The 23,056-nt window shown below is 36.8% G+C and overlaps 2 protein-coding genes across 3 annotated transcripts in view; one reads left to right on the forward strand and one right to left on the reverse strand.

Annotated features, from left to right (window-relative positions):
• Positions 1 to 489: 489 nt before the first annotated feature.
• On the reverse strand, positions 490 to 9,949 carry Psmd10 (proteasome 26S subunit, non-ATPase 10). 2 transcript variants are annotated; one of them, XM_021662297.2, is made up of 5 exons: positions 9,787 to 9,948; positions 6,822 to 6,920; positions 4,401 to 4,547; positions 4,140 to 4,306; positions 490 to 1,392 (listed from the first exon to the last, which is right to left on the reverse strand). In XM_021662297.2, the coding sequence occupies exons 1-5, from the start codon at positions 9,898 to 9,900 to the stop codon at positions 1,239 to 1,241; spliced, it is 681 nt and encodes a 226-aa protein (XP_021517972.1). In that variant the 5' UTR covers positions 9,901 to 9,948; the 3' UTR covers positions 490 to 1,238. The 2 variants fall into 2 exon arrangements, with proteins under 2 accessions (XP_021517972.1, XP_021517973.1); XM_021662298.2 differs by having other exon boundaries at positions 1,255 to 1,392; positions 4,219 to 4,306; positions 9,787 to 9,949.
• Positions 9,950 to 10,447: 498 nt separating this feature from the next.
• Positions 10,448 to 23,056, forward strand: part of Atg4a (autophagy related 4A cysteine peptidase) — a 54,496-nt gene continuing 41,887 nt past the window's right edge. Inside the window, exon 1 of the mRNA XM_060375498.1 lies at positions 10,448 to 10,530. Coding sequence (XP_060231481.1) covers positions 10,515 to 10,530 — 16 coding nt within the window. The 5' untranslated portion in view covers positions 10,448 to 10,514. The remainder of the gene's footprint in view (positions 10,531 to 23,056) is intronic.

Consider the following 23,056-nt stretch of genomic DNA (forward strand, 5'->3'; position numbering starts at 1 on the left):
CATTTAACAAATGTTTCTTTCATATGAAAATACTTCCCTGACTCATTCTAATAAATATTAACACTCAGAATATTTGTGTCAAAGTTTTGTATAACAACAATGCAGCTAATATGTACAGAATTTATTTTAGTCACGAGGTGTTTAAGTCTTTGACCCCAAACTTTTAATTGGATCACATCTTTCAAGCAATAATTGCAGCAAAAAACTAAAATTAAAATTAATTTGAAGAGTCACTTGGACTACACTTGCTGACTACTAATCAGTTAAAGTGCTCTTCTAAATAGAGTTCAAGTTTATAATTATTAATTTCCTTTCACTCTACATTAATTTGACAATTCAAAGGATTACTATTTTTATGGATTTTAGCTGTAGTTCAAGCTCCATTACTTTTATTGACTTTAGAACTATCCTGAACTGAGAAAAATATTTTAGCTCAAGATTTTAAGGTTTGAGTGAATGTATAACTGACTTGAAAGAGCAACTGGGAGATTCTTTCAATAGTTTATTTTTTTGTAATACTTCAAATACAAGTTTGTAGTACTTGAAATACAAATCAAAATATATTTTTGTTATATGTCACTTTAGTAAGCTTGGCAATTCTTTTCAAAACAAGGTGAGTCAACGTAGATACGTTTAATATCTTTTTTTAAAAAACGTCTTGTTTTGGAGGATGGCTAGTCAAAAAGGTACATGGGTACACAAGCTTTTGTTCTTTATTACTTTAGGAACATACAATTCAACTTAAAATTTGGTCCACTAAAATATAGAACTTCCTCCTGTAAAAAATTAACCTCATAGCTGAAACGAGAAATATTTGGCATAGGTCTCTTAGTGAACTTGAAAAATAAGCCAGGATGTGTTATGTGTTTTCACTACAAAGAGGAAAGCACAGAACTACCACCTGATACAATCAGCTGGCAGTTTCTGGATGTGTCCGATTACATAGCTGGACAGCAGGTGCATGGGAGGATGCTCAAAACTCATGACCACTGACTCCACAATATCAAGATTTAATGGAGAACAAGAATAGCATCAGCAGAACAATCTCAACAGTTTTTCAATACCTGGAAAGTGGGTTGTAAGCTTAGAATAGGTACTGCAGCAGGAGCAATAAAACATGGTGTCTGATTGTGAAGGTTAGAAAATGTTTTCATTCACACAAGATGCTTTGTGTACAGTATAATAGTTTCCAGGACAGTGAGGAAAAAAAAAACATACAAAGACTAAATACAAGCTGCTTAACTTTCTACCATTCTCTTGAGTATTAAACCCAGGCCTCCTTTGGCCACTTGCAGGGGTGTCTTTTCTTCTTTATTCTCAATGTAAATACTTGCTCCATTGGTCACCAGCAATTTTGCTTCTTCCACTCTCTCCTCATCACACGCTAAGTGTCTGAAATTGGGTATAACAAAGATTAACTAGTCACTACCAGTTCTACAAAATGGTTAGATTTTCTAGTCTAACACACTTATCATTAGTTAGTGGCAATACTGTAAAGTTATTTAATCAGGAAAGGGGACTCAATTGGGATGAAAAGATTGTAAATTGAAGTTAAGTAGAATAGATATATAAAACTATATCATAAATCATAATTCTGGTCCTACTAAAACAGCTGATTAGCTCTTACACTAAACATGTCATGTAATAATAATTCAGGGTTAGAATTTAAAGACACTTCAAATCATGTCCTGCCTCTATAACAATTTGTGTGACTTTTGGAAAAACAGTTGAAAAAACAGTTGATCAGTATATCTACATTGCAAATCATGGTATAATCAGCACTGTATTACAGTAAAAGTTGACACAGAGGTTAAAGTTTTTGTTATGATAGAAAGGTTCAACAGTTAACTGGTTGAGGAAAGAAACCAATCTCTGCCAGTCACTTACAGAGTATGACAGGCAAAGTTTTAGGCACTTTACATAGCATTTTATTAAATCTAGTGAGAAAGAAATTACAACTATACTATTACAGATTAGGAAATTTAGGGGGAGGAAAGTTGGGTTTCTTAATGTTTGTACTTAATGTAGTTGAAAGTGGCAGCATCTGTACTGACTCCCAAGGACCCTATGCAATCCAATACCTAGACTATTTCCAGACAGGTGTGATTCATAGAGAAATAAGCTAGAATACTCATTTAAAAAGTCACATAAGCCTACAAGAAAGATTTTTAAAGTAAGAATTAAGAAAATAATACTTTTTCTTGGTCTCCATTGGGTCCTTTCCCTTGGAGATGGAGCAGGGGAGGACCCTGCAGAAGACTGGGAGGAAAGAGTATAAGGAGTCAGAGGAAATGGAGGACACCAGGAGAACAAGGTCCCTGAATCAACAAGCAGGGGACATATGTGCTCACAAAGGCTGAAAAGGCAATCATGGGGCCTGCATGGGTCTGCACCAGGTCCTCTGCATATATGTTACAGTTGTGTAGCTTGGTGGTTTTGTGGGACTCCTAACAACAGTTGGGGCAGGTGCATCTCTGACTCTTTTCTCTGCTCTTGGGGCTCTTTTCCTGCCACTGGGTTACCTTGTCTAGCCTCAGTTTGAGGGCTTTCATCTTATTGTGTCTTGTTTTGTCCTGTTTGACTATTGCCTCATGGAGGCCTGTTCTTTTCTAAAAAGGAAATGGAGGGGGTATGAATCTGGGGGAAAGGAAAGATGGTAGGGAGCTAAGAGAAATGGAGGGAAGAGACACTGTGGTTGGGGTGTGTCGTATGAGAGAAGATTCTGTTTTCAATTAAAAAAAATACTCATTGTCTTTTAAGACAGGAGCTCCCTATGTATCACTGGTTAATAGAAGCTTGCTATATAAACCAGGATGGCCTTAAACACTGTCTCTCTGCCTCCCAAGTGCTAAGATTAAAGGCATGCACTACCACTGCTGGCCAGGTTTTTGTTTTGTTTTGTTTTTGTATTTATAAACAGGGTCTCACTATGGAGCCCTGGCTAGCCTGAAATTAGCTTATGTTGAGGAGGATAACTCAAACTTACACAGCTCTCCCTTTTTCTGCCTCCCCAGGGATGGGATTAAGCGCATGTGCCACTATGCCCAGCCTTTAAAAATAATACTTTAAAAAGCTGTATTAAAGTCAGAGGAGAAAAGGTTGTCCCTTATTCTAGACTACAAAAAAGACCCAAAATTTCTGATCCAAAATGGTAATTATTTAACAAAGGAGAAAAACAGGTATGTAAAAAAAGTCTATCAAGGTAAAGGCTGGTTTCAAGTTATCCACATCAATCAATCTCAGAATAAGAGAAAGCTTTCTAGTTGTACTGAAAATGAATAGACTTGGCTATATAGCACTTGATAACTTCTGACAGCTGAAAACTCATGAACAAAAGGACAAACTGAGAATATATTTTCAATTGATAGGGTATAATGTTCCTATTTTTACTGTGTCAAGAACACTTAAAGTCTGTCAAAATGAATGAATTCCTCTAAAAAGGGACAGAAAGATTACAAAATCTTATAATTTTAGGCATTAATAAATTTCAAAATCTGTAGCAAAATGTAAATTCTAACCACTAAATGTCACCTCTTATACAACACAAGGGTAATTTTGATGCTGAAGGGGGGGTAATGGGAACTGTTAAGATACTATTGGGAAGGTACAATGAGACAACTCCTCTGGAAGCAATTTGTCTTGAAATATGTATATTTGTTGAAACAATCATTCATCTTCTAGGAATCCAGAATCCTAAGGTCACAATCCACAATAAGGGCAAAGGTTTTTAAACAAATTGGTCTATGCATCATTACTTGAAACAGTTAAAAGCTCAAAGCTGTTTAAATAATCAGTGTCAGATGATTAAAATCATTGCACAACCATAAAATGGATTGTGTGTAGCCATCATAAATGTTTAAAATGTATTAAATGACACTGAAAAATGTTTACAATGTACTATGAGATTAAAACATAAAACTCCTATATGAGCTCATTTTTGCTACTATATTCTAAATATAGTTATATGCATAAAAACACCTAGAAGGAAATATGTAAAAATGTTATCAGTATTTTGGGGTAGTAAAATGATAGGTAATTTTCATCATCGTTATTGTGCTTTAGTATCCTTTCTTTTTTTTTGGCATCAGTATGAATTGCATTTATAAGCAGATTGAAGATGGCTGCTATTTGTCACTTACAGAGGAGTGTTACCCGCAGTGTCTTGGATGTTTGTGGATGCTTTGTAGTAAAGAAGGATATGAACCATCTTCAAGTTACCCTTGGCTGCTGCCCGGTGCATTGCTGTAGCGTCATAAAGGTCCTTAGCATCTGGATCAGCCCCGCCTTCTAGTAACATGACAGCAATCTGGAAAAGACAGCAAGCAGACAATGCAGAAATCTGTGTTTCTGTTCAGGTTTAAAACTCAAAGGAAAAAAAAATCACAGGAACAGATCCATACCTCATGCCTATTTTTTGAAGCTGCATAATGGAGGGGAGTGCAGCCATTTTGATTGACTGCATTCACTTGTGCACCTTTTACCAGAAGGGCTTTTACAATCTCATCCCGGCCAGCAGACGCAGCAATATGAAGAGGAGACCAACCTGCCTGTATAAAAGTTGGGTTTTACAAAAGCCAAGGAAAAAAAGAGGACCGACATATGAACATTACCATTCATTCAAGTTTTACAGAGTTGTGTGAACAATTTAACAACATTTTCCTCTCACTCCATTAACTACTGTAGAAAATTTGGAAACAATACTGAATACAAAAGAAAAAAAAATAGCTGGAGTGATGGCTCAGTGCTTAAGAGCACTTACTGCACTTCCAAAGGACCAGCTCAAGATGGTCTGTATTTTCAGCCCTTAGAAATCTGAAGCTCTCTTCTGGCTTCTACACGTAAGTGCACATAGATGCACACATTCATACATATACACAAGTAAAAACAAAATAAATTATTTTAAAATAGCCATAATCGTCCTAGCTAAGACTCTTAGCAACAGGGGATATGGAACCTGAAATGGCCACCTCCTGTATCCAGGCAAGACTTCCAGTGGCAGGATGGGGGCACCAACGCAGCCACAAAACTTTCAAACTAAAATTTGTCCTGCCTACAAAATGTGCAGGAATAAAGATGGAGCAGAAATTGAGGGAATTGCCAACCAATGACATGCGCAACTTGAGACCGATCCTATGAGAGAGAGAGGGCTAACCTCTGACACTATTAACCATATTCTGTTATACTTGCAGACAGGATACTAGTGTAACTGTCCTCTGAGAGGCTTCAACCAGCAACTGATGGAAACAGATGTGGAGACCCACAGGCAAGCAGTAGGCAGAACTCAGGAAATCTTGTGGAAGTAGAGGACGAATGACTGAAGGAGCCAGAGAAGTCAAGGATACCACAAGAAAACCTATAGAACTCTGGCAGTGGTGGTGCACATCTTTAATCCCAGCACTCGGGAGGCAGAGGCAGGCTGATCTCTGCAACTGTGAGGCCAGCCTAGCAGCTGAGTGAGTTCCAGGACAGCCAGGGAGGGAGGGAAGGAGCGAGGGATGGAGGGATGGAGAGAGGGAGGGAGGTAAGGAGGTAAGGACGGAGGGAGGGAGGAAAGAAAACTATAGAATTAACTAACCTGGGTCCATGGGGCTCACAGAAACTGAACCACCAACCAAAAAGCATGCATGGAACTTGAACTAGACCCCCTACACATATGTAACAGATGTTCAACTTGGTCTTCATGTGGGTCTCTTAATAACTGGAACAGGGATTGTCTCTGACTCTGTTACCTGCCCTTGGATCCCTTTCCCCTAACTGGACTGCTACATCTGGCCTCAGTGGGAGAGGATGCATGCAGCCCTGCTGTGACTTGATATGCCAGGGTGGGTTGATAATACATTTGAGGCCTCCCCATTCCCTGAGGAGAAAGGGAGGGGGTGGCGAAGGGGAGGTAAGAGGAAGGAGGGGAAGCTTCTGTTGGTATACAGAGTTAATTAATTAATGAAAAAACACAATCCTATAACACAGATATGGTATATTAGACTAATTCTAATAGGTTTTCTCCCATGTAATAACTTTAAAAAATAAAAATTAGAATCAGAATTTATGAAGTTCTGTGAAGTGTGTTTTCCACAATTTCTACTTACCATTATAGTGTAATAATTTTTCTGCTATTCTTTGGAATAACTGATATTACTTTACAAAGTATGTACACTATGTGCTGTTCAAACATTTTCCCATAAAATTGATGTTTTTATTCTCTTATATTACTTCAGTAAATATCTCTGAAAATTTACCTGTGCCTACAAAAAGTTTTTATTCTCAGTTTCTAAAAATCTTAATTATTAAAAAAGATTTATTTTTATTTATGTATATATGTGTGTAGGCCAAAATGGGGTGTCAGGATCCCTGAAGTAGGGACTACAGGAGGTTGTGAGCCACCCAAGATGGGTACTGGAACCAAACTTTCGTCCTCTGCAAGAGCAAAGCCCCCTGAACTACTGAAACATCTTTCAGGCTCCTACAAGTCTTATCTTAATATAGCCAATATCATTATAATAAATGTTTTACATAACACACATATACATAGGCCTTTATGATTAAGGCAATAGTCACCAACAATTTCAACATTAAATGTTTACAGTCTTTTAAAGTTCACAGTAATAAGCTCTGATCTGTGTTTTCACCCTGAATTATGGAGTTTCATTAGCACTCTAAAACAGTACAACCATTAGCCCTGTGCCTATTCACTAAGATCATACTGTAACTCCCTACTTATAAAGGTTAAAATTTTGTTTATGAGCTTAATATGCAGGCTTCAGTAAATACAAGGCTGGAGTCTAAAGATAACCAAGAGCTTATCAACTCTGCATAGTACTCACGTCATCTTTATCATTCACTGGCACTCCAAGTTGCAGCAAGAATTCAACAATTTCTGTATGACCAGCTGAGCATGCCCAGTGCAATGCTGTTCTGCTGTCCTATATGGGAAATGGGAACAAAGCTATCAACATTCTTGAAGACAAATGAGCAAAAAAATACTGATGCTGAAAAACCTGTAGTTTGAACATACGAAATGAGCACCAGGTCCTCAGGTAGGTAACCTTAAACCATATTACTTACTAGCATTTGGAAAGCCAAGGTATTAGTGACTGGCTGAATAACATCAATGAATGTAAGGAATTCTAGGCAGAATAGGGAATAGAAGCATTGATTTTAATACATTCACAGAAATGGAGATATGCTGTTTACAATTATGACACTTAGGTACACCTATGTGAAGCATTGTGCTACTTTTATATACATCATTTTTTGACCCCCACCATTCTATATTATCCCAGTTTTGTACATAAAGAAAACAACATTACTTCACATAAACAATGTGTCCAGGGTCAATCTATCCATGCTCCATGCCTAGGAAGTCTCTGTTACCACATGGACTTCAAGTGAGAGGCTCTACAAAGAACAAGTGAATTTTTGTTTTGATTTTGATCATGCATGTAGCAACATTAGCTTCAAATTCTCAATCCTTCTCCTAAAGGCAAGGATTGCAGGCATATGCCACATCTGGTGAACACATGAATTAAGTTATGGAGAAAGAAATGAGAAATGTTCATATAAATAGTTGAGATTATTTTATAACAACACACCCCACAGAATCAGTGCAATAAAATTATTTTTTTTAATGTAGGAATCATGATTCTTTAAAGAGTCCCTATTTGTGTTGCGTGATGTACTTCTTAGCTTTGAGCAATATAAGGTGATGATTATATTTATGCTTGTATAGCATTTTGTGTGTGCGTGTATGATGCTGGTGACTCAAACCTAGGGCCTCCTGCAAATTAAAGCAAGTGCTGTGCAACTGAGCTATAAACCTACCCTTTAAATTAATTTAACTGTGACACTCAGGGAGTTGCCTGGTTGCGAGGAGATGCTATAGGTACTCAGACACGAAGCCAGCTGGAAGTGTCAAGGCTGTGAACACCTACAGTCTTCCCTGTCAGAGTCCCCAGACACCAGTTAAACTATGAAAATCAAATGCACATAAAAGAGAGGGAAGATGACAGAAATCCAGGTGCCTCTTTCCCAGATTTGACAAAAAAACATCTTGCCACATTTTCTTCTAGATTTTTTTACTTGAATTTTCCTTTAAAAAAAAAAAGACTTGATTTTACTTTTTATAGTGTGCATGTGGGTGGGTTTGTTCAGATAACCACATGTGCATGGGGAGGTCAGATGCACTGGATCCTCCCAGAGCTGGAGTTACAGGAAGTTGTGAAAAAAAGGTAAAAGTGTGTTCTAAACCACTGAGCCACCTCTACGGTCCTGTTGGGCATTGTTTATAACACAATCCTAAATACCATGATTGTTCACCTCTCAATATTTCAGCACCAAGAAAAGTACTTATGTCAAAAAACAAAACAAACAAACAAAAAAACCCACAAGTACATTATTATTGGTGGACTTGGGAGGCTGGGGGATAGGAGGATCTTGACTGGAGGGGCAGCATGCATTACAAAGGGAGATCATATCTTAAAGAACAAAAAAATATGACATTAACATTAACTCATTTAAAACCAATAGTCTCCTACATGCCTTTTTTCAGGTGGTTTAAATCTGGATGCAAGTCTACAAATTAATTGCTGTAGTAAACTTTTTTAAATTTAATTTTGTTTATGTGTTTATTTATTTATTACAATTGATTCACTTTGTATCCTAGCTGCAGCCCCCCTCCCTTGTCTCCTCCCAGTCCCATCTACTCTCCTTATTCTCCCCCAATGCCTTCTCCCTAGTCCCCTGATTGGGGAGGTCCTCCTCCCTTTCTATCTGACTCTAGCTTACCGGGTCTCATCAGGACTGGCTGCATCATCTTCCTCTGTGTCCTGGCAAGGCTGCTCCCTCACGGGGAGGTGATCAAAGAGCTGGCCACTGAGTTCATGTCAGAGACAGTCCCTGTATCCCTTACTAGGGAACCCACTTGGAAACTGAGCAGGCAATGGGCTTCCTTTGAATGTATTAAACTTCTTAATCCTGATTAGCTCTCTTTTTTATGCCACTGACTGGACTGAAGAATGGTTACATTTTCAGTGGATTAAGTCTCAATATAATTCATTTTATTAAATTTAAGCCATATTACCAGATCATAACCAAAGCAAAGTTAGTGAACATAGGGTAATTCTCCTGCTGCGTAATAAATGAAAATTCCAGAGAAAACAGTTGCTTCATTTTAAGTTATTTTCTAAAAGAGACATGGAGATTTTGAAGCATGATGCATTGTCTTTACTCATGTTTAACACTGTCTATCAAACAGAAGACAACACCTGCTTTTTATACTTGACTGAAATTCTCGTCTCCTCTCAAACTTCCTGGCACACACACACACAAAATAAAAAAGAAAAAAAAAAAGAAGGAAAAAAACCACCAACCAACCAACCAACCAACCAAACCACCCACAAACAGGGGGAACAAAAGAAATTAAAAAAAAAGAAGAAGAAAAAAACCAACCAATCAAACAAACAAAAACCACACAGAAACAGGAAAAAAGAAAAACCAACCAAAAAAAAAAAAACCCATACACAAACAAGGAAAAAAAAATACAACCAACCAACCAAACAACAACACACACACATACACACACACACACAAACAGGAAAAAAAAAATCTTCACACACCAGAAACTGTAAGGGGCCAGAGTTGGACAGCAAGTCTTGAGCTAACCTAAGGCTATGAGAGGGTGTAGGGGGCGGGAGGAGGGCAGACGCGGCCTTGGAACAAGTCAGGACCGGGAAACCACATAGGACTTCACTGACGCCTGCAGCTAGGCTACAGGCCCTCCAGCTGCTTTACCTGATCGGTTCTAGTAGCCAGATATTTGTCAGCCAAAATGCTCTTCTTCAACTCATCCAGTTTCCCGCTGTAGGCCAGGTTGCAGACCATTACATTAGACACACACCCCTCCATTTCGCCTTCCCAAGATCTCCGTGAAACTCAAGGACCGCCCCTCTACGTCTCCTGTTCCGGCAACCAATCAAAAAGCTAGAGGTTCTCCAATCATTGGCTTGCTTTCCTTGTTGCCCCCTCCCATGGTCCGGAACTACTGGGAGTTGCAGTTTGAAGGTAATTCCGGGCCTGGAGGTGTATTTGCAAGCTACTCGGTTCTGGCTCTTAGCAATGTGGAACTACAAGTCCCAGAATCCTTTGAGAAAGTCGTAGTCAAGTTGCCGGTGGAATTGGCCCAGGATGACAGCTGGAGAATGGAGTCAGGTAATGGGAGCGGCTTCTGGTGGCACTGTGTGAAAGAGTTAGAGTGGGTGGTCGTTGGTGGGCCGCTAAGTTGATCACATGAAACGGAAATGTAGCAGAGCAAGAGAATTCTGGGATCCTAAAGATCTTGTCCTTAAGGGCCCTCACTTGCAGTGGCAGGCGGAAGGGCAGTAGTTGGAGCTGAGTACTACATTGAGCTTGAACATCTGACTACCCTCCCCCTCCCTGCCACTGTCCAAGGAGTAGAAAGAAGCACAGGCATCCCGGCGGAGTGGAATCAGAGTAGGATTCTGCCACAGCAGCGGCTACACATGACACCATACAGAGGTGATGTGCTAGAGTGATACTAAGGACAGGGTGTGATGCCATAGGAGCCACTATCTAAGAGACCTCACGTCTGTAGCCTGGTGACATCGCTACTTAACTGCGGTCACCTTAGGGATACCAGGGTATGAGGTTGTCACTTTAATAACATGGTAATGGCAATTACATCGAGGCTTTGCTAGAATGTTAAACTAACAATGTAGTTTTTTTTTTTAAAGGGAATTTCCAAATAGTGCCACAGCAGAAACGATGCAAAGATTATCTTTTATAAGCTTTTTATATCCAAATGGGCATTAGAAAGAATGTTAAAAATGTATTTTTAAAAATGACTGATTATGTTTATGTCTCTCTGTTATGGTATAGAACAGGGTTTAGCAAACTTTTTGTAAAAACCCAGATCATTTTAGGCTTTGCAGGGCAGGTGGTAAAACCAAGTGTAGAAGACAAATCATGAGAAAAGTTAACTGATGAAATTTGGGATTTAATAATAGTGGAATATATATATATATATATATATACGTATATATAATGTGTTAGCCTTTATTTTTATTTTATGTGCATGTGTATTCTCTCTACGTGTGTGTCTGTATATGATGTGCATCTTGGATCCCCTGAGATCTGACTTACAGACAGTTGTGAGCTGTCATGTGTGCACTTGGAATTAAGCCCAGATGTTCTGGAAGAGCAACCAGTGTTCTTAAGACCTCAGCTATCTTTGCATCCCTCGGTGGAATATAGTTTTTTTTAACACAGAAATATTAATGAGAACAGAATTCTTTGAGGGAGACACAATTTTGCTTAATTGAGGTTTAAAGTTAATATTCTCTATCGTCAAAATTGATTCCAAATGTTCTTAAGTTATTGAGATTTTTAATTTATTTTAATCTACAGAAATTCTTTGAAAATATCTTTTCACACAGAAAGCTGCTACCGATTACTAATAATCCATGAACATTTTCTAAATGCTAATTATTTTATTGAATCTTATTGTGTGTCCTGATACAGCCTCTTGAGTATTGGTATTACAGATGTGAGTCACAACCATTACTAACTTAGCATCCCCCCTCTCGTGTGTGTGTGTGTGTGTGTGTGTGTGTCCATGCCTAGCATGAGTGTGCAAGTCAAAGAATAACTTTTAGGAGTTGAGTCTCTCCTTTATTCATGTGGGGACTGGGGATTTACCACAAATTCATCAGGCTTACTTCTGGAACCATCTTGAAGGCCATAAGTTCTGATTTTGATTTAAATAAATTTAAACATTTTTTCCAGAATAGTTTTAGATTTATCGAAAAGTTGCAAAGTTGGGTGTAATATTTCATTCCTTTGATCCCAGCACTTGGGAAGCAGAGGCAGGTAGCTCTCTGAGTCTGAGGCCAGTCTGATTTACATAGCTATATAAGTTCCAGGCAAGGATACATATAGCAAGACCCTGTCTCAAAACAAATGTTGCAAAGATAATAGAGAATTCCCACATATTCTCCACCCAGTTTTACTTTTCCCCCTATTTTAACGATTTGATTGTGATAACTTACATAACATAAAAATCAACTGGTTCCAGGGATGCCCAGTAGTAAAGCATTTGCCTGACATGTGTGAGACCCTAGGTTCAATCCTCAGCACTACAAAAATAACATTAAATAAGTTATACCTATTTAAATATGTAATTGATTATTAGTAAGTTTTTAGGGTTATGCAGCTATTAGCTGATACAATGAATCAGTTGTAGAACATTTTGATCCTCCCAGGATCTCATGTCCATTTTTAGTTCATCTTTAGCTTTACTTCCTGCCCAGGCAGCTACTCATGTACTCTTTGTCTATATAAAATTGCCCATTCTGAAAATTTCACAGAAATGAAATAATGTAATATGTTGTCTTTTGAGTCTGCTTCCTTTCACTCAGCATAATAGTTTTGAGATTTCAGCATATTGTTGCATATATAAGTACTTACTTTTGTTGCCTAATAATGTTACGGTTTATGGGTAATACGGTTTTGGGTATCTACTCACCAACTGATAGAAAGTTTGTGTGTGTGTATGTGTGTGTGTGTGTGTGTGTGTGTGTGTTTTCTAGTTGTTGGCTATTATAACTAATACTGCTTAGAACATTGGTGTACACATCTTTGTATGGACATTGTTTTTATCTCTTGTTAGTGGTGGAAATTCCTGAGTAAAAATTGGAATTCCTGAGTAATGGGACAATTTGTGTTTAACTTTTAAAGAAATTACAAAACTGTTTTCTGTTTTCCAAAGCAGCAGAGACTTTCTGTATATTCAGCTTCTTGTTGTTTTCTTTGAGTCTTATGATGAGACCCAGGGTGACTTCAAACTCACAATCCTCCTGCGTCAACCTCCCAAATGCTGGAATTTTAAGTGTGTCTCTTCCCCTTTATATATTATAGCCATTTAATTTGATGTGAAATAATATAGTATAGTATCAATGTTTATTTCCATAAAGAGTGGCTAGGAGTAGTGAACATATTTTTAATGCTTATAAACTGTTGGTGTATCTTCTGTACACAGGGTCTGCTTCTGAAGTTTTTTTTTCCATATTAATATTGGGTTGTTTAATTGTTGCCTTGTAACAGTTATTTCCATAGTCTAAATCCAAATCCCTGTCAAGTATGTAATATGCAAAAACTTATCCCCAATACATAGTATGTCTTTCCCCTTTTTGCTTTGTTTCATTTTGTTCTGTGTTATTTTGTTTTTTGAGACACGGTCTCACTGTGTATCTCAAGCTAGTCTCAAACTTGCAAATCCTCCTGCCTCTGTCTACTGAGTTGCTATTATAGGTTGTGCCACCAGGCTCAAATTTTCCTTCGTCATCACTATGGAGTGTGTTTTGAAGTGAAAGATTTTATTTTATTTTATTTTATTTTATTTTATTTTATTTTATTTTATTTTATTTTATTTTATAGACAAGGTCTCACTCTGTAGTGAAGGCTGGCCTGCAACTCACTGTGTAGCCCAAGCTTGCAATTCTGCTTCAAGCTCCCAAGTGTTGCCACTACTGCAGTCAGTTGCCAGAACTCACACTGATTTTTGAAAAATTCGAATTTGCTCTTTTTCCCCTCTTATTTTTAGTGTTGTACCTAGTTAAGACTGCAGAGTACCTAAGATTTCAATGAGGTTTTTTTTTCTCATCTTTTCTTCTAGAAATTTTGTTTTCTCTTTTGTATTTAAGTCTATGATTTATTTTAGTTAATTTTTCTATATGGTGTAACATCAGGTTAGTTAAGGTCAAATCTTTCCACAGGGATATCGATTGTTCCAGTAGCATTTGTTGAATTAATGTTTTAATTTACTCTTCTGTCATTATCACAACAGATAAATTCACGTTGATCTATTCTATTCAACTGTTCTCCACATTTTTTCCAGTTAAATTAGTGTATCTGTGGACAGTGTACCACCCATGATAGATAGTATGAATCACACAGTGTTTCTGTATCTTTAAAGGCTTTTGGCTTGTGATAGTTTCTCAGATTTTTCTTGTTTTGATGACCTTGGCAGTTCTGAACTGTACTAGTTAGGTATTTTGGATTTTTAAAAAGCCGATTTTTTCTTATGATTGCACTGGGGTGAAGGAGCATAGGATTTTAACTGATGATACTTGTCACTTGAGATATAAGTCTATTGTCATATTTGCTTTGGGGGATGTCATTATATTGGAGACTACTTCCAACTGATGGTTAGGTGAAAGATCCTCACTGCGCAAGGAAATGGATCTTGAACTATAGAAATAACCTTTTCACTTGCATTAAGGTCTAAAACTACTGCTGGAGCTACAGACTGAACTTGAAGAATAAATATTGTATATTTTTGTGTGACTGGAGATACTGTTCCCATTTTAACTTTTGCTAAGAGGCAGCTATATTATTGTATCATTTGTATATAACAAATCTTAGGTATTGTGTTCAGGTATTAAATAAAGTTCAATGTACTTGGTTATAAACATATACTCTTGTGTAACCAACACCAAAGTCAAGATACAAAATATTTCCATACTTTCCCTGAATTCTCACATGTTCCTCTGCCACCCCTTTTCCCTACTCACTGTTCTTGACAACTACTAAAATTGTTTTTGACCTTGTAATTTTTAATCATACAGCTTAATGATTATAAGTATTTACAGAAATGTTACCACCACCAAAAGTTTGTTTTACATCATCTGCTTTACCTAAGAAGGAAGCTTTGTGTCTATTCTCATTCTTCCTTTTGCTGCCCTTGTACAAACATTAGTTATAGACTTTCATTTTATGAGCATTTACTACAAAAAGATAATAAAATATGTGGTCTTTTATTGCTTGCTTTTTCACTTAATGTAATCATTTTAAAATTTATGCAAATCATATATCATCATTGCATTCACATTTATGATTGAATGATATTCTGTTTTATGACAGCAACATATTTGGTTTATTCATTCATCAGTTTATGGTCACTTGGGTTATTACCTTTTGTTTCTTCTAAATATTGAGCTATACTTTGTGTGAAAGTTTCTATCCATGCATGTACTTGTATTTCTCTTGTGTACATATTTAGGTGTGGAATATCTGTGTTCATTAAAGTCCACTTAAGTTTTTGAGGAAGTGTCAGGCTCTGCCAAAGTGGCTCACTATTTTTTTTTCCCCAAAATAATGCATTTGGGTCAAAACTTTTCTACAATTAACTATACATATCAATATCTTTCTTTTTTATTGTAGCCACTATGGTGGGTATGAAGTGGCATTTTCTCCTTTTGACTTGTCAGCACCAGACGTATATAAAGCATCTTGGCTTCCATAATAGCTAAAAACATTACACTTTAAAATGACTTTACTCCAGTTACACTTAGAATTTTTGTTTTCTAACTTTAGGATGCATGAAGATAAAGTATCAAGTCAGCAGCAAAAGCTAATTTCCAAAACCTGTCAGTGTTCAGCAATTGTGGTTAAAGGTGGTTCCCATACTGTTTCAAAGCATGAAAGTCATTTTTATTTTGCTCTCTGTAAAAAAAAGTAAGAGGGACTAAATTTAGTCTTGTAGCTATAGTTTGCTAATGACCAGTGTAGAGTAAACTTGCCCCATATGTAGTAGGTCATCTATCAATATTTATCCAGTTTATTACGGAGGCAGAGTAGCCCTGTTGTATTCACAAAGGTATTGGTATACTGGCATTTAACCATAATAATTTATCAAGGAGTGTGATGTAATTGCTAGAAATGGCTTAGGAAAAAAAAAAAAAAGAAGAAGAAAGATAGAAATAGCACCCAACATACTAAGTGACTTGTTTGCATATTCTTTTATAGACAGTATAATGTTCTTTTATTTTATTTGGTAAATGTGGCAGTGAACTTTGAATTCTGAGTTCCTTGACACTAAGGGAAAGCTCCTTCTTTATGTTTTAAAACATAGACGATGAATAGATCTAACAGGAAAAGGTCTTGTCTTTTGTGGTGCTGGCCCCGAGTTGTGGAGGAACACTGCAATTGCTGTTTATGTCTATCTTGGCAAATAGGAGCCCTGTTAGGGTTTGACTTCTTTGTTACTCATGTGATTGACTATTCCCAATTGCCTTTTCTGCTGGTCACATAGATTATAGGTCTTAGAACAAGCAAGTTAGCCTTCCAAACTGAAAGCATATGCTAATAATTAGCATGCAAAGAGCACAAGTATCAGATACCATGTCTCATCCAATCCATATAATAACCCTTTGAGGCAGGTACAAGTACCCTCCAGGCCCTGCATTTTTAAAATGAAATTTTGAACAAACAAGACAGGATTATACAAGTAAAATAGCATGTCTAGTAAAAATTGAAATTAATGTATAAATTCAGATAATTTTACTCCCCAACTCTAGCATAGCACATAACTACTGTAATATACTGCTAAATATTGCTGAAGATAGAATTATAATGCAATACCAATTCCTGTCGGAGGGCTTTGGGCTGTACCTGCATGACTATGGAGAAGTGACATTATTTTTGTGCTGTACAGGAAAACTCTCTATATCTATATTGTTCTACTTTGGTGCCCCTAGCCACACATGGATACTGAGCACTTAAAATGTATGTAGGAATTTATTTTTAAATTTTGTTTAATTTAAAATTAAATAGCCTCATGTGGCCAGTGTTTACCATTTTGGATTGTGTGGAGAGAAGTAATTATCTCTCATTTGTTTCTTTCTAATTACCACCAAATAGTTTACTCACTGTATTCTTTCTGTGGTAGAGGTAAGAAAACAGTGAAACACAACATGAGAATACTTTATGGGGAATATATGCAGTCCAACTAACTGCACAACAGCCACAGGAATAGGTTCAGAGTTATCTGACATGAAACTCCTCCATTCTTCTTACTAACTAATGTCTGAATAAGGAACCTCAAGCTTTTTGCAATTGATTTTTGGCTGTTTATAAAAATGTAATTTATGTATCTTATTGTTGGTACTTCACAATTATCATTTAGCAGGTTTTAGATGAGATATTTTAATATTTGTTTTTGATGCCACTGTTAAAATGACCCTGTTATTTTATGTCACTGATCTTTTCAAAAGATTACCATTTAAAATCAATTTCATCATAAAACTGACACACTGTTATAGCAATTTGATTAAACATATTATTTACTACTTTTCATTTTAGCATTCATAATTTTGTTTCTAGGTCATAAGAAACCACGTTATAAGTGGTTTCCTTGCACTTTGTTATGAACAATAAAAGAATCACAACAAATTACAAGAACATGGAAGGGCTCTCTATACTCTTCATTAGATTTATCTCATACAGCACTGTACAGAAATATAATACAATATAATACAATGTCAGATGCAATGAGGCACGTTCAGGTTTGCATGGCCATAGATTACAATACAATATCAATGCTAGGAAACTGATATTGGAATATGGTAGTTTGGATAAGAAGTGTCCCTTTACCAAAAGGTTCATGTGTTGTCAGCTTGATTCCTAGTAGTTAGCACTGTTGAGAGGTGATTGGATCATGAAGAGTAATTAATTAGATGAGTTCATACTGAATGAGCTGTTAGGAAGTAGAGCCTGGTTAGAGAAAATGGGTCACTGAGATGTATGCTTTTAGAAGTTCTGCTTTATCTCTCCTCTTCCTGTTTTCTCTTTTGCTTTCTGGTTGCCGTGAGGTGAGAATCTTTCCTTTGTCCTGCCCTTCCACATGATGTTTCAGTATCACTTTAGGCCCATAACAACAGAGCCAGCCAACAACGAGCTGAAACCTCTGAAACTAGGAGCCAAATTCAACTGTCTTCCTTTAAGTTATTTGTCACAACGATAGAACATTAACATGTGAAATAATATGTGTGAATAGCTTTGAGGTGGGTGTGGAGGGTGTACAGATGTGTGTACATTCATATGTATGATGTATGTGTATGCACACGTTCATATTCATGGGTGTGGATGTGGATGTGGAGGCCAGAAATCAATGTCAATTGCTTTCTCAGTTGCTCTCCACCTGAGGTTTTTGTTTGTTTGTTTTGTTTTTTTTTTGAGACAAGGTGTCTCATTGGCCTGGAGCTCACTAATTTGGCTAGGCTGGCTGGCCACTGAGTTACTGGGATCTGTCTGATCCTCTAGCTCTCAGATGACTGATGGGGATCATGAAGCCCTGATTTTTATATGTGTGCTGAGGGATCTGAACTCATGGCATCATGTTTGCCTTTTCCTGACTGAGCTATCTTTCCAGTTACTCCATGTTATTTTCACTTGTATGGATTTATTTAACCAATACCACAACCAGGAATTATTATATCAGTGTAAAAATTTCTTCTGTACTAACCCTTTATAGTCATACCTGGCCACCTATTCCCAACATATATTTCCCATGAAAGCTGCTATTTTCTTGTCATTATATCTGTATGTTACATGTTTTGAGATATACTTTTTCATTTCTCTTGAAACTTCCATTTTGACCAATCGATTATTTGCAGGTAAGATGTTTAATTTCTAATTGTTTGGAAATCTTTTCTTTGATCCCATTGCTGTCATAAACATATTCTGTATCATTTCAAATATTTCTAATTTGTTCATATGTTTTATGACTCAGGAAATGAATTCTATGTGAATGTCTCTTGGGAGCTTGACAAATGTATATTTTGCTGTTATTATATAGTTTTCTCTGTATCCTGATTATATCTTGTTGATTGATTATGTTGCTCATTTTTTGCCAAATCTTGGATGTTTTATAATATTAGCTTTATTTATTAATTTCATAGTGTTTATATATGTCAAAACATATTATATGCCACAAATGGAAAGCATATGTTCCTGTCAATTTTAAAATAAATTACTTTTTAATGTGGGTTTTTTAAACAGTTACATTTTGTGTATTTCTTAAACACCACTTTTTTTCTTCTCCTTTTAGAACTCTAACAGCCTTGATATTTAATTTACTGTTGCAGTCCCATATGTCCCTGAATCTCTGTTCACTTTTTTCCAATTTATCTTTGTTGTTCAGACTGAGTCATTTCTATCATTCTGTCATTAATTTTCCTGATTTAATCCCTGTCATCTTCTTTTGTTCTGTTGAGATCATTCAGTGAGTTTTTAATTTTGATTATTTTTATTTCTCCATTCTAAAACAACAACAACAAAAAATGTTAGGAGGTAGTAGCACATACCTTTAATCCCAGCACTTGAGAGGCAGAAGCAGGAGGATCTCTCAGTTTGAAGTCAGCCTGGTCTACAGAGTGAAATCCAGGACAGCCAGGGTTACACAGAGAAACCCTGTCTGGACCCCCTTCCCCCCCAAAAAAAATTTTGCTCCTGTTTTTATGCTGTTTATTTCTGTACTGAAACTCTTCATTTTTACAAATTGTTTCTTCAGTGTTGAGACTCCCTTGTTTGAAACATTTTAAGATGGGTGGCTTAAAATAGTTGTTGAATAATTACAATATTTGTGTCATTTCCATATTGGTGTCTGTTCAATGTTTTTTCTCACTCAAGATTTTATGTATCATAAGTACTTTTAAACTGTGTCCTTAAATCATTATGTTGTGATTCTCTTTATATCATTTTCTTCTCTTACTTTGATACCACTATAATGTGTGTGTGTGTGTGTATGTGTGTATGTGTGAAACATTTTTATGTTGCTGAGTGGGGATAGGAGTCAAATTCTCCCCATTACGATCCATTTAGACTCATTTTAGGGATAAGGATGCCATTATTACAAGGTAGGCGTGAAATTTAAGGGCCTCACTAGGCTTCCAGTGACACTATCCTGACTTTAAGAGAAAGGTTTCTATTACCATTATGTACTGGGGAATTCATTGATGCCTGGTATGGATAAAAGTACTGGATCTCCATTCTATCTTTTAAAATGACCTCAGGGAGATAGGTAAGGTGATATGTACCTAAAGCCAGATGAAGGTAGAAGTCTAGTCACCCTACTTTGCTGATGAGAATTGGAGTTAAATTTCTGTTATATTTGACTGGATAATTGTTGTCTAATAAACATTTTCTTTTTATGTTGTCACTTTCCTGTTCCTTTTGCTGGAGATAGCCTACTTTTTTGACGGACATTTATTGTGTGTATGTGTCTGCATTGCTGAGTTGATGACTACTCTGTCACAAGGTTCAGCATATGTTACTAAAATACCAACCCCAGGGGACTCATTATTATGTTATTACTTAGGCCCTAAGGCCCCTAGCAACCAGAATAACCTTGTCCTTTCTACCTCCCAGAGATTTAGGAGAGATGAATATATTTATTTATGATACTTTATGGTTTTAGCTGTATTTAGTAAGAGGAACAGGGAAAGGTGAATCTATTCCATGTTTTACTGGAATCAGAATATGAAAGTAGTTGTGTAAAGAAAACATGGCTGTGTTACTTACAGCCTCTCTCCCATTGAAGCATTGAGACTAGGTAAAATCACTCTGATCCTCATTTCTAGTTCCTGGCAAACATGATTGTGTTTTGTTTTAACTGACTTGACTGCTTAGATCTTTAGATTTCTCATATAAGGTATAAAAAAGATGGTCTTTGTAGTTTTGTGACATATACACTGTGTGTGTGTGTGTGTTATTTTCTTTGGAGTTTTATAAGATGGAGTCTCACTTTATTTCCTGGACTGGTCTAGAACTCATGGCAGCCCTATTTCAAACCTCCAAGTGCTGAGATTATTGGCATGGACCATCAATTTTGCTTCATTTGACTTCTTAATGTAGATCAGTATTTCTGAACCTTCCTAATGGTGTGACATTTTAATACAGTTCCTCATGTTGAAGTAACCCCCAAACATAAAATTATTTACATTTGCTACTTCATAACTGTAATTTTGCTACTGTTATGAATCATAATATAAATATCTGTGTTTTCCAATGGTCTTAGAGCGTCCTTTTACCCATAAAAGGGATTGTTACCCACAGGTTGTGACCACTGCAATAGATGGACTATAATTAACTTTTGAATAAGGTCATTATTATGACTCTCAATTTTTATGTTATCCTAAAAAGCCATGATAGTCTAAGGCAAATTTAATTTTTTTCATGTTTGCTTTTGTACTAAATTGTCCCAATATTTTTGCTAAGTGTCTCACCTTTATTTTTTCAGACAAACTCTCTAACTGAACATGAAGTTCACAGATTTGGCTAGACTGGCTGGCAAGTGAGATTTAGGAACCCATCCCAGCTCCTCCCCAAAGCTGAGGTTACAGACACATGTCACTCTGCTTGGCTTTTAACATGGGTTCTGAGATGGAAACTCAGCTCTTTTTGTTGTGTGCTAGACTATTTACCAACAGAGCATCCCCTAGAATCATAATCATTTTTTATGATTTTTTTCGCTCTTGTTCTTTTTGCTGATTTCAACTTACATTTGAAAAATTAGTCCTCATCTCCTACCTAGTTAGGCTCAACAATAAGGTTCTTCATTGGACTTAATATCTGAAATGGATACTTTTCAAGGGTCTTGGGGGTAGTCTGGATTCTCTGTTGTGGGGCCATTTTGTTTGGTTATCTGCAAGCTTGCTCTTATTTGGAGGGCTCCATTATAGGACTGAGAACTGAGCAGGAACAGTAGCCCCTGGTGCTCATGAAGACAGTTCACCCTGTTTTTTTTTGTTGTTGTTTGTTTGTTTTTGTTTTTTTTTCAGCCTCTTACTACTACAGGGCTATCCCATTTGGGGTTGTCTACTAGGGCTGCTGAAAAGAGCAAATGGTGACAGGAAACATTTTGTGGTAATTCTAGCCTGCTCACTTCCTTTCCTCAGAGAAAGAAACTCTAAAATGTGATATAAGAAAAGTCACTTTCAGAAGGGGCTTGGCGGCGCATCCTTTAATCCCAGCACCCAGGGAGGCAGAGGCAGGTGGATCTTTGTGAGTTTGAGGCCAGCCTGTTCTACAGAGCAAGTCCAGCGCTCAAGGCTACACAGAGAAACCCTGTCTTGAAAATCAAATAAATAAAATGAGAACAAAAACAAAACAAAAGAAAAAAAACCAAAACAAAGAAAAGGTACTTTCCATTTGAGACACTGAAAAAGAACACTTGGGGTGCTGACAAGAAGTACAAACTGAGGAATATTTTAATTTTTTTCATTATAGAGGTCATGGTATATGGCAAAGGGTAGGAATGTCAGGGGCAGTTATTGTGGAATTAAGACTGCTAGGGGCCCCATGGTACTGTGTATACTGCGTAGGTAATGCAGAAGCAGTTTAAAGTTTATGAATGATTTATAAATTGGGTATCTCCAAGCCACAAGAGGTTTAAGCTTTATGGAGTGGTGTGAAATGATGACAAAGTAAATGTTTGATTGATTGTAATGGAAAGCCCCAAGAGAATAGATGAGAGTTTCTAATTAGTAAATTTTCTTAGTGATTGGTTAAAATTAAAATTTATTTTCATATTTTCATGGTTGGAGCCTGATTTGCTGAGATAGGAATCAACAACACTGGAGCTACCTTAGCCTAATGGCCTGTCCCATATACTTTTTATTCATGTGTATAGGTGGGTATACGTGTATGTGTGTGGATATACACGTACGTGTGTGCTCTTGTGTGTGGAGACTAGAGTACAGTATTTGGAGTCATCTTCAAACACACTGCCTCCTTTGAGATAGGCTCTCTCATTGACTGAGTACTCACTAATTAGGCAAAAAGGGCTGGTCAGATCCCCAGGGATCTTCTTTTCTCTGCCTCCCCAGTGTTGGGATTACACCACCACATGTGGTACTTTTTCACTTGGGTTTGAGGAATTCTAAACTTATGTCCTCTTGCTTGCAAGGTCAAGTGCTTGGATGATTGCACCATCTCTTGGCCACTCCCATAAGCCTTTTATTAAAAGAACAAATTTGATGCATTTCCCTGATAAAGACCAACTGATGCTGTAATAGGAAAATATTTAATGAAGCCAGGATTCACAGTAAAAATAAATCTATAAATATAGCTAGGGTTTTAGAATGATATAAAAGGAAAGGCCTCATATTTAGATTTATAAATAATATCTGAAGTTCCTAAGTCCTTATGATTAGATTTGATGTATATGTATGCAGGAGGATGGAATAAGTTCATATTTTAATTTCTG

The sequence above is a fragment of the Meriones unguiculatus genome, chromosome X (assembly GCF_030254825.1).
Source record: "Meriones unguiculatus strain TT.TT164.6M chromosome X, Bangor_MerUng_6.1, whole genome shotgun sequence".
In the NCBI taxonomy this organism is placed as follows: Eukaryota; Metazoa; Chordata; class Mammalia; order Rodentia; family Muridae; genus Meriones; species Meriones unguiculatus.

Bases quoted from the DNA above. Each gene is read 5' to 3' on its own strand.
- Psmd10 (XM_021662297.2), bottom strand. From the start codon at position 9,900: ATGGAGGGGTGTGTGTCTAATGTAATGGTCTGCAACCTGGCCTACAGC. The intron at 6,921-9,786 runs GTAAAGCAGCTG...TTTCCCATATAG, and splicing joins TGGCTACTAGAACCGATCAG to GACAGCAGAACAGCATTGCA. The intron at 4,548-6,821 runs GTGAGTACTATG...ACTTTTATACAG, and splicing joins CAGTGAATGATAAAGATGAC to GCAGGTTGGTCTCCTCTTCA.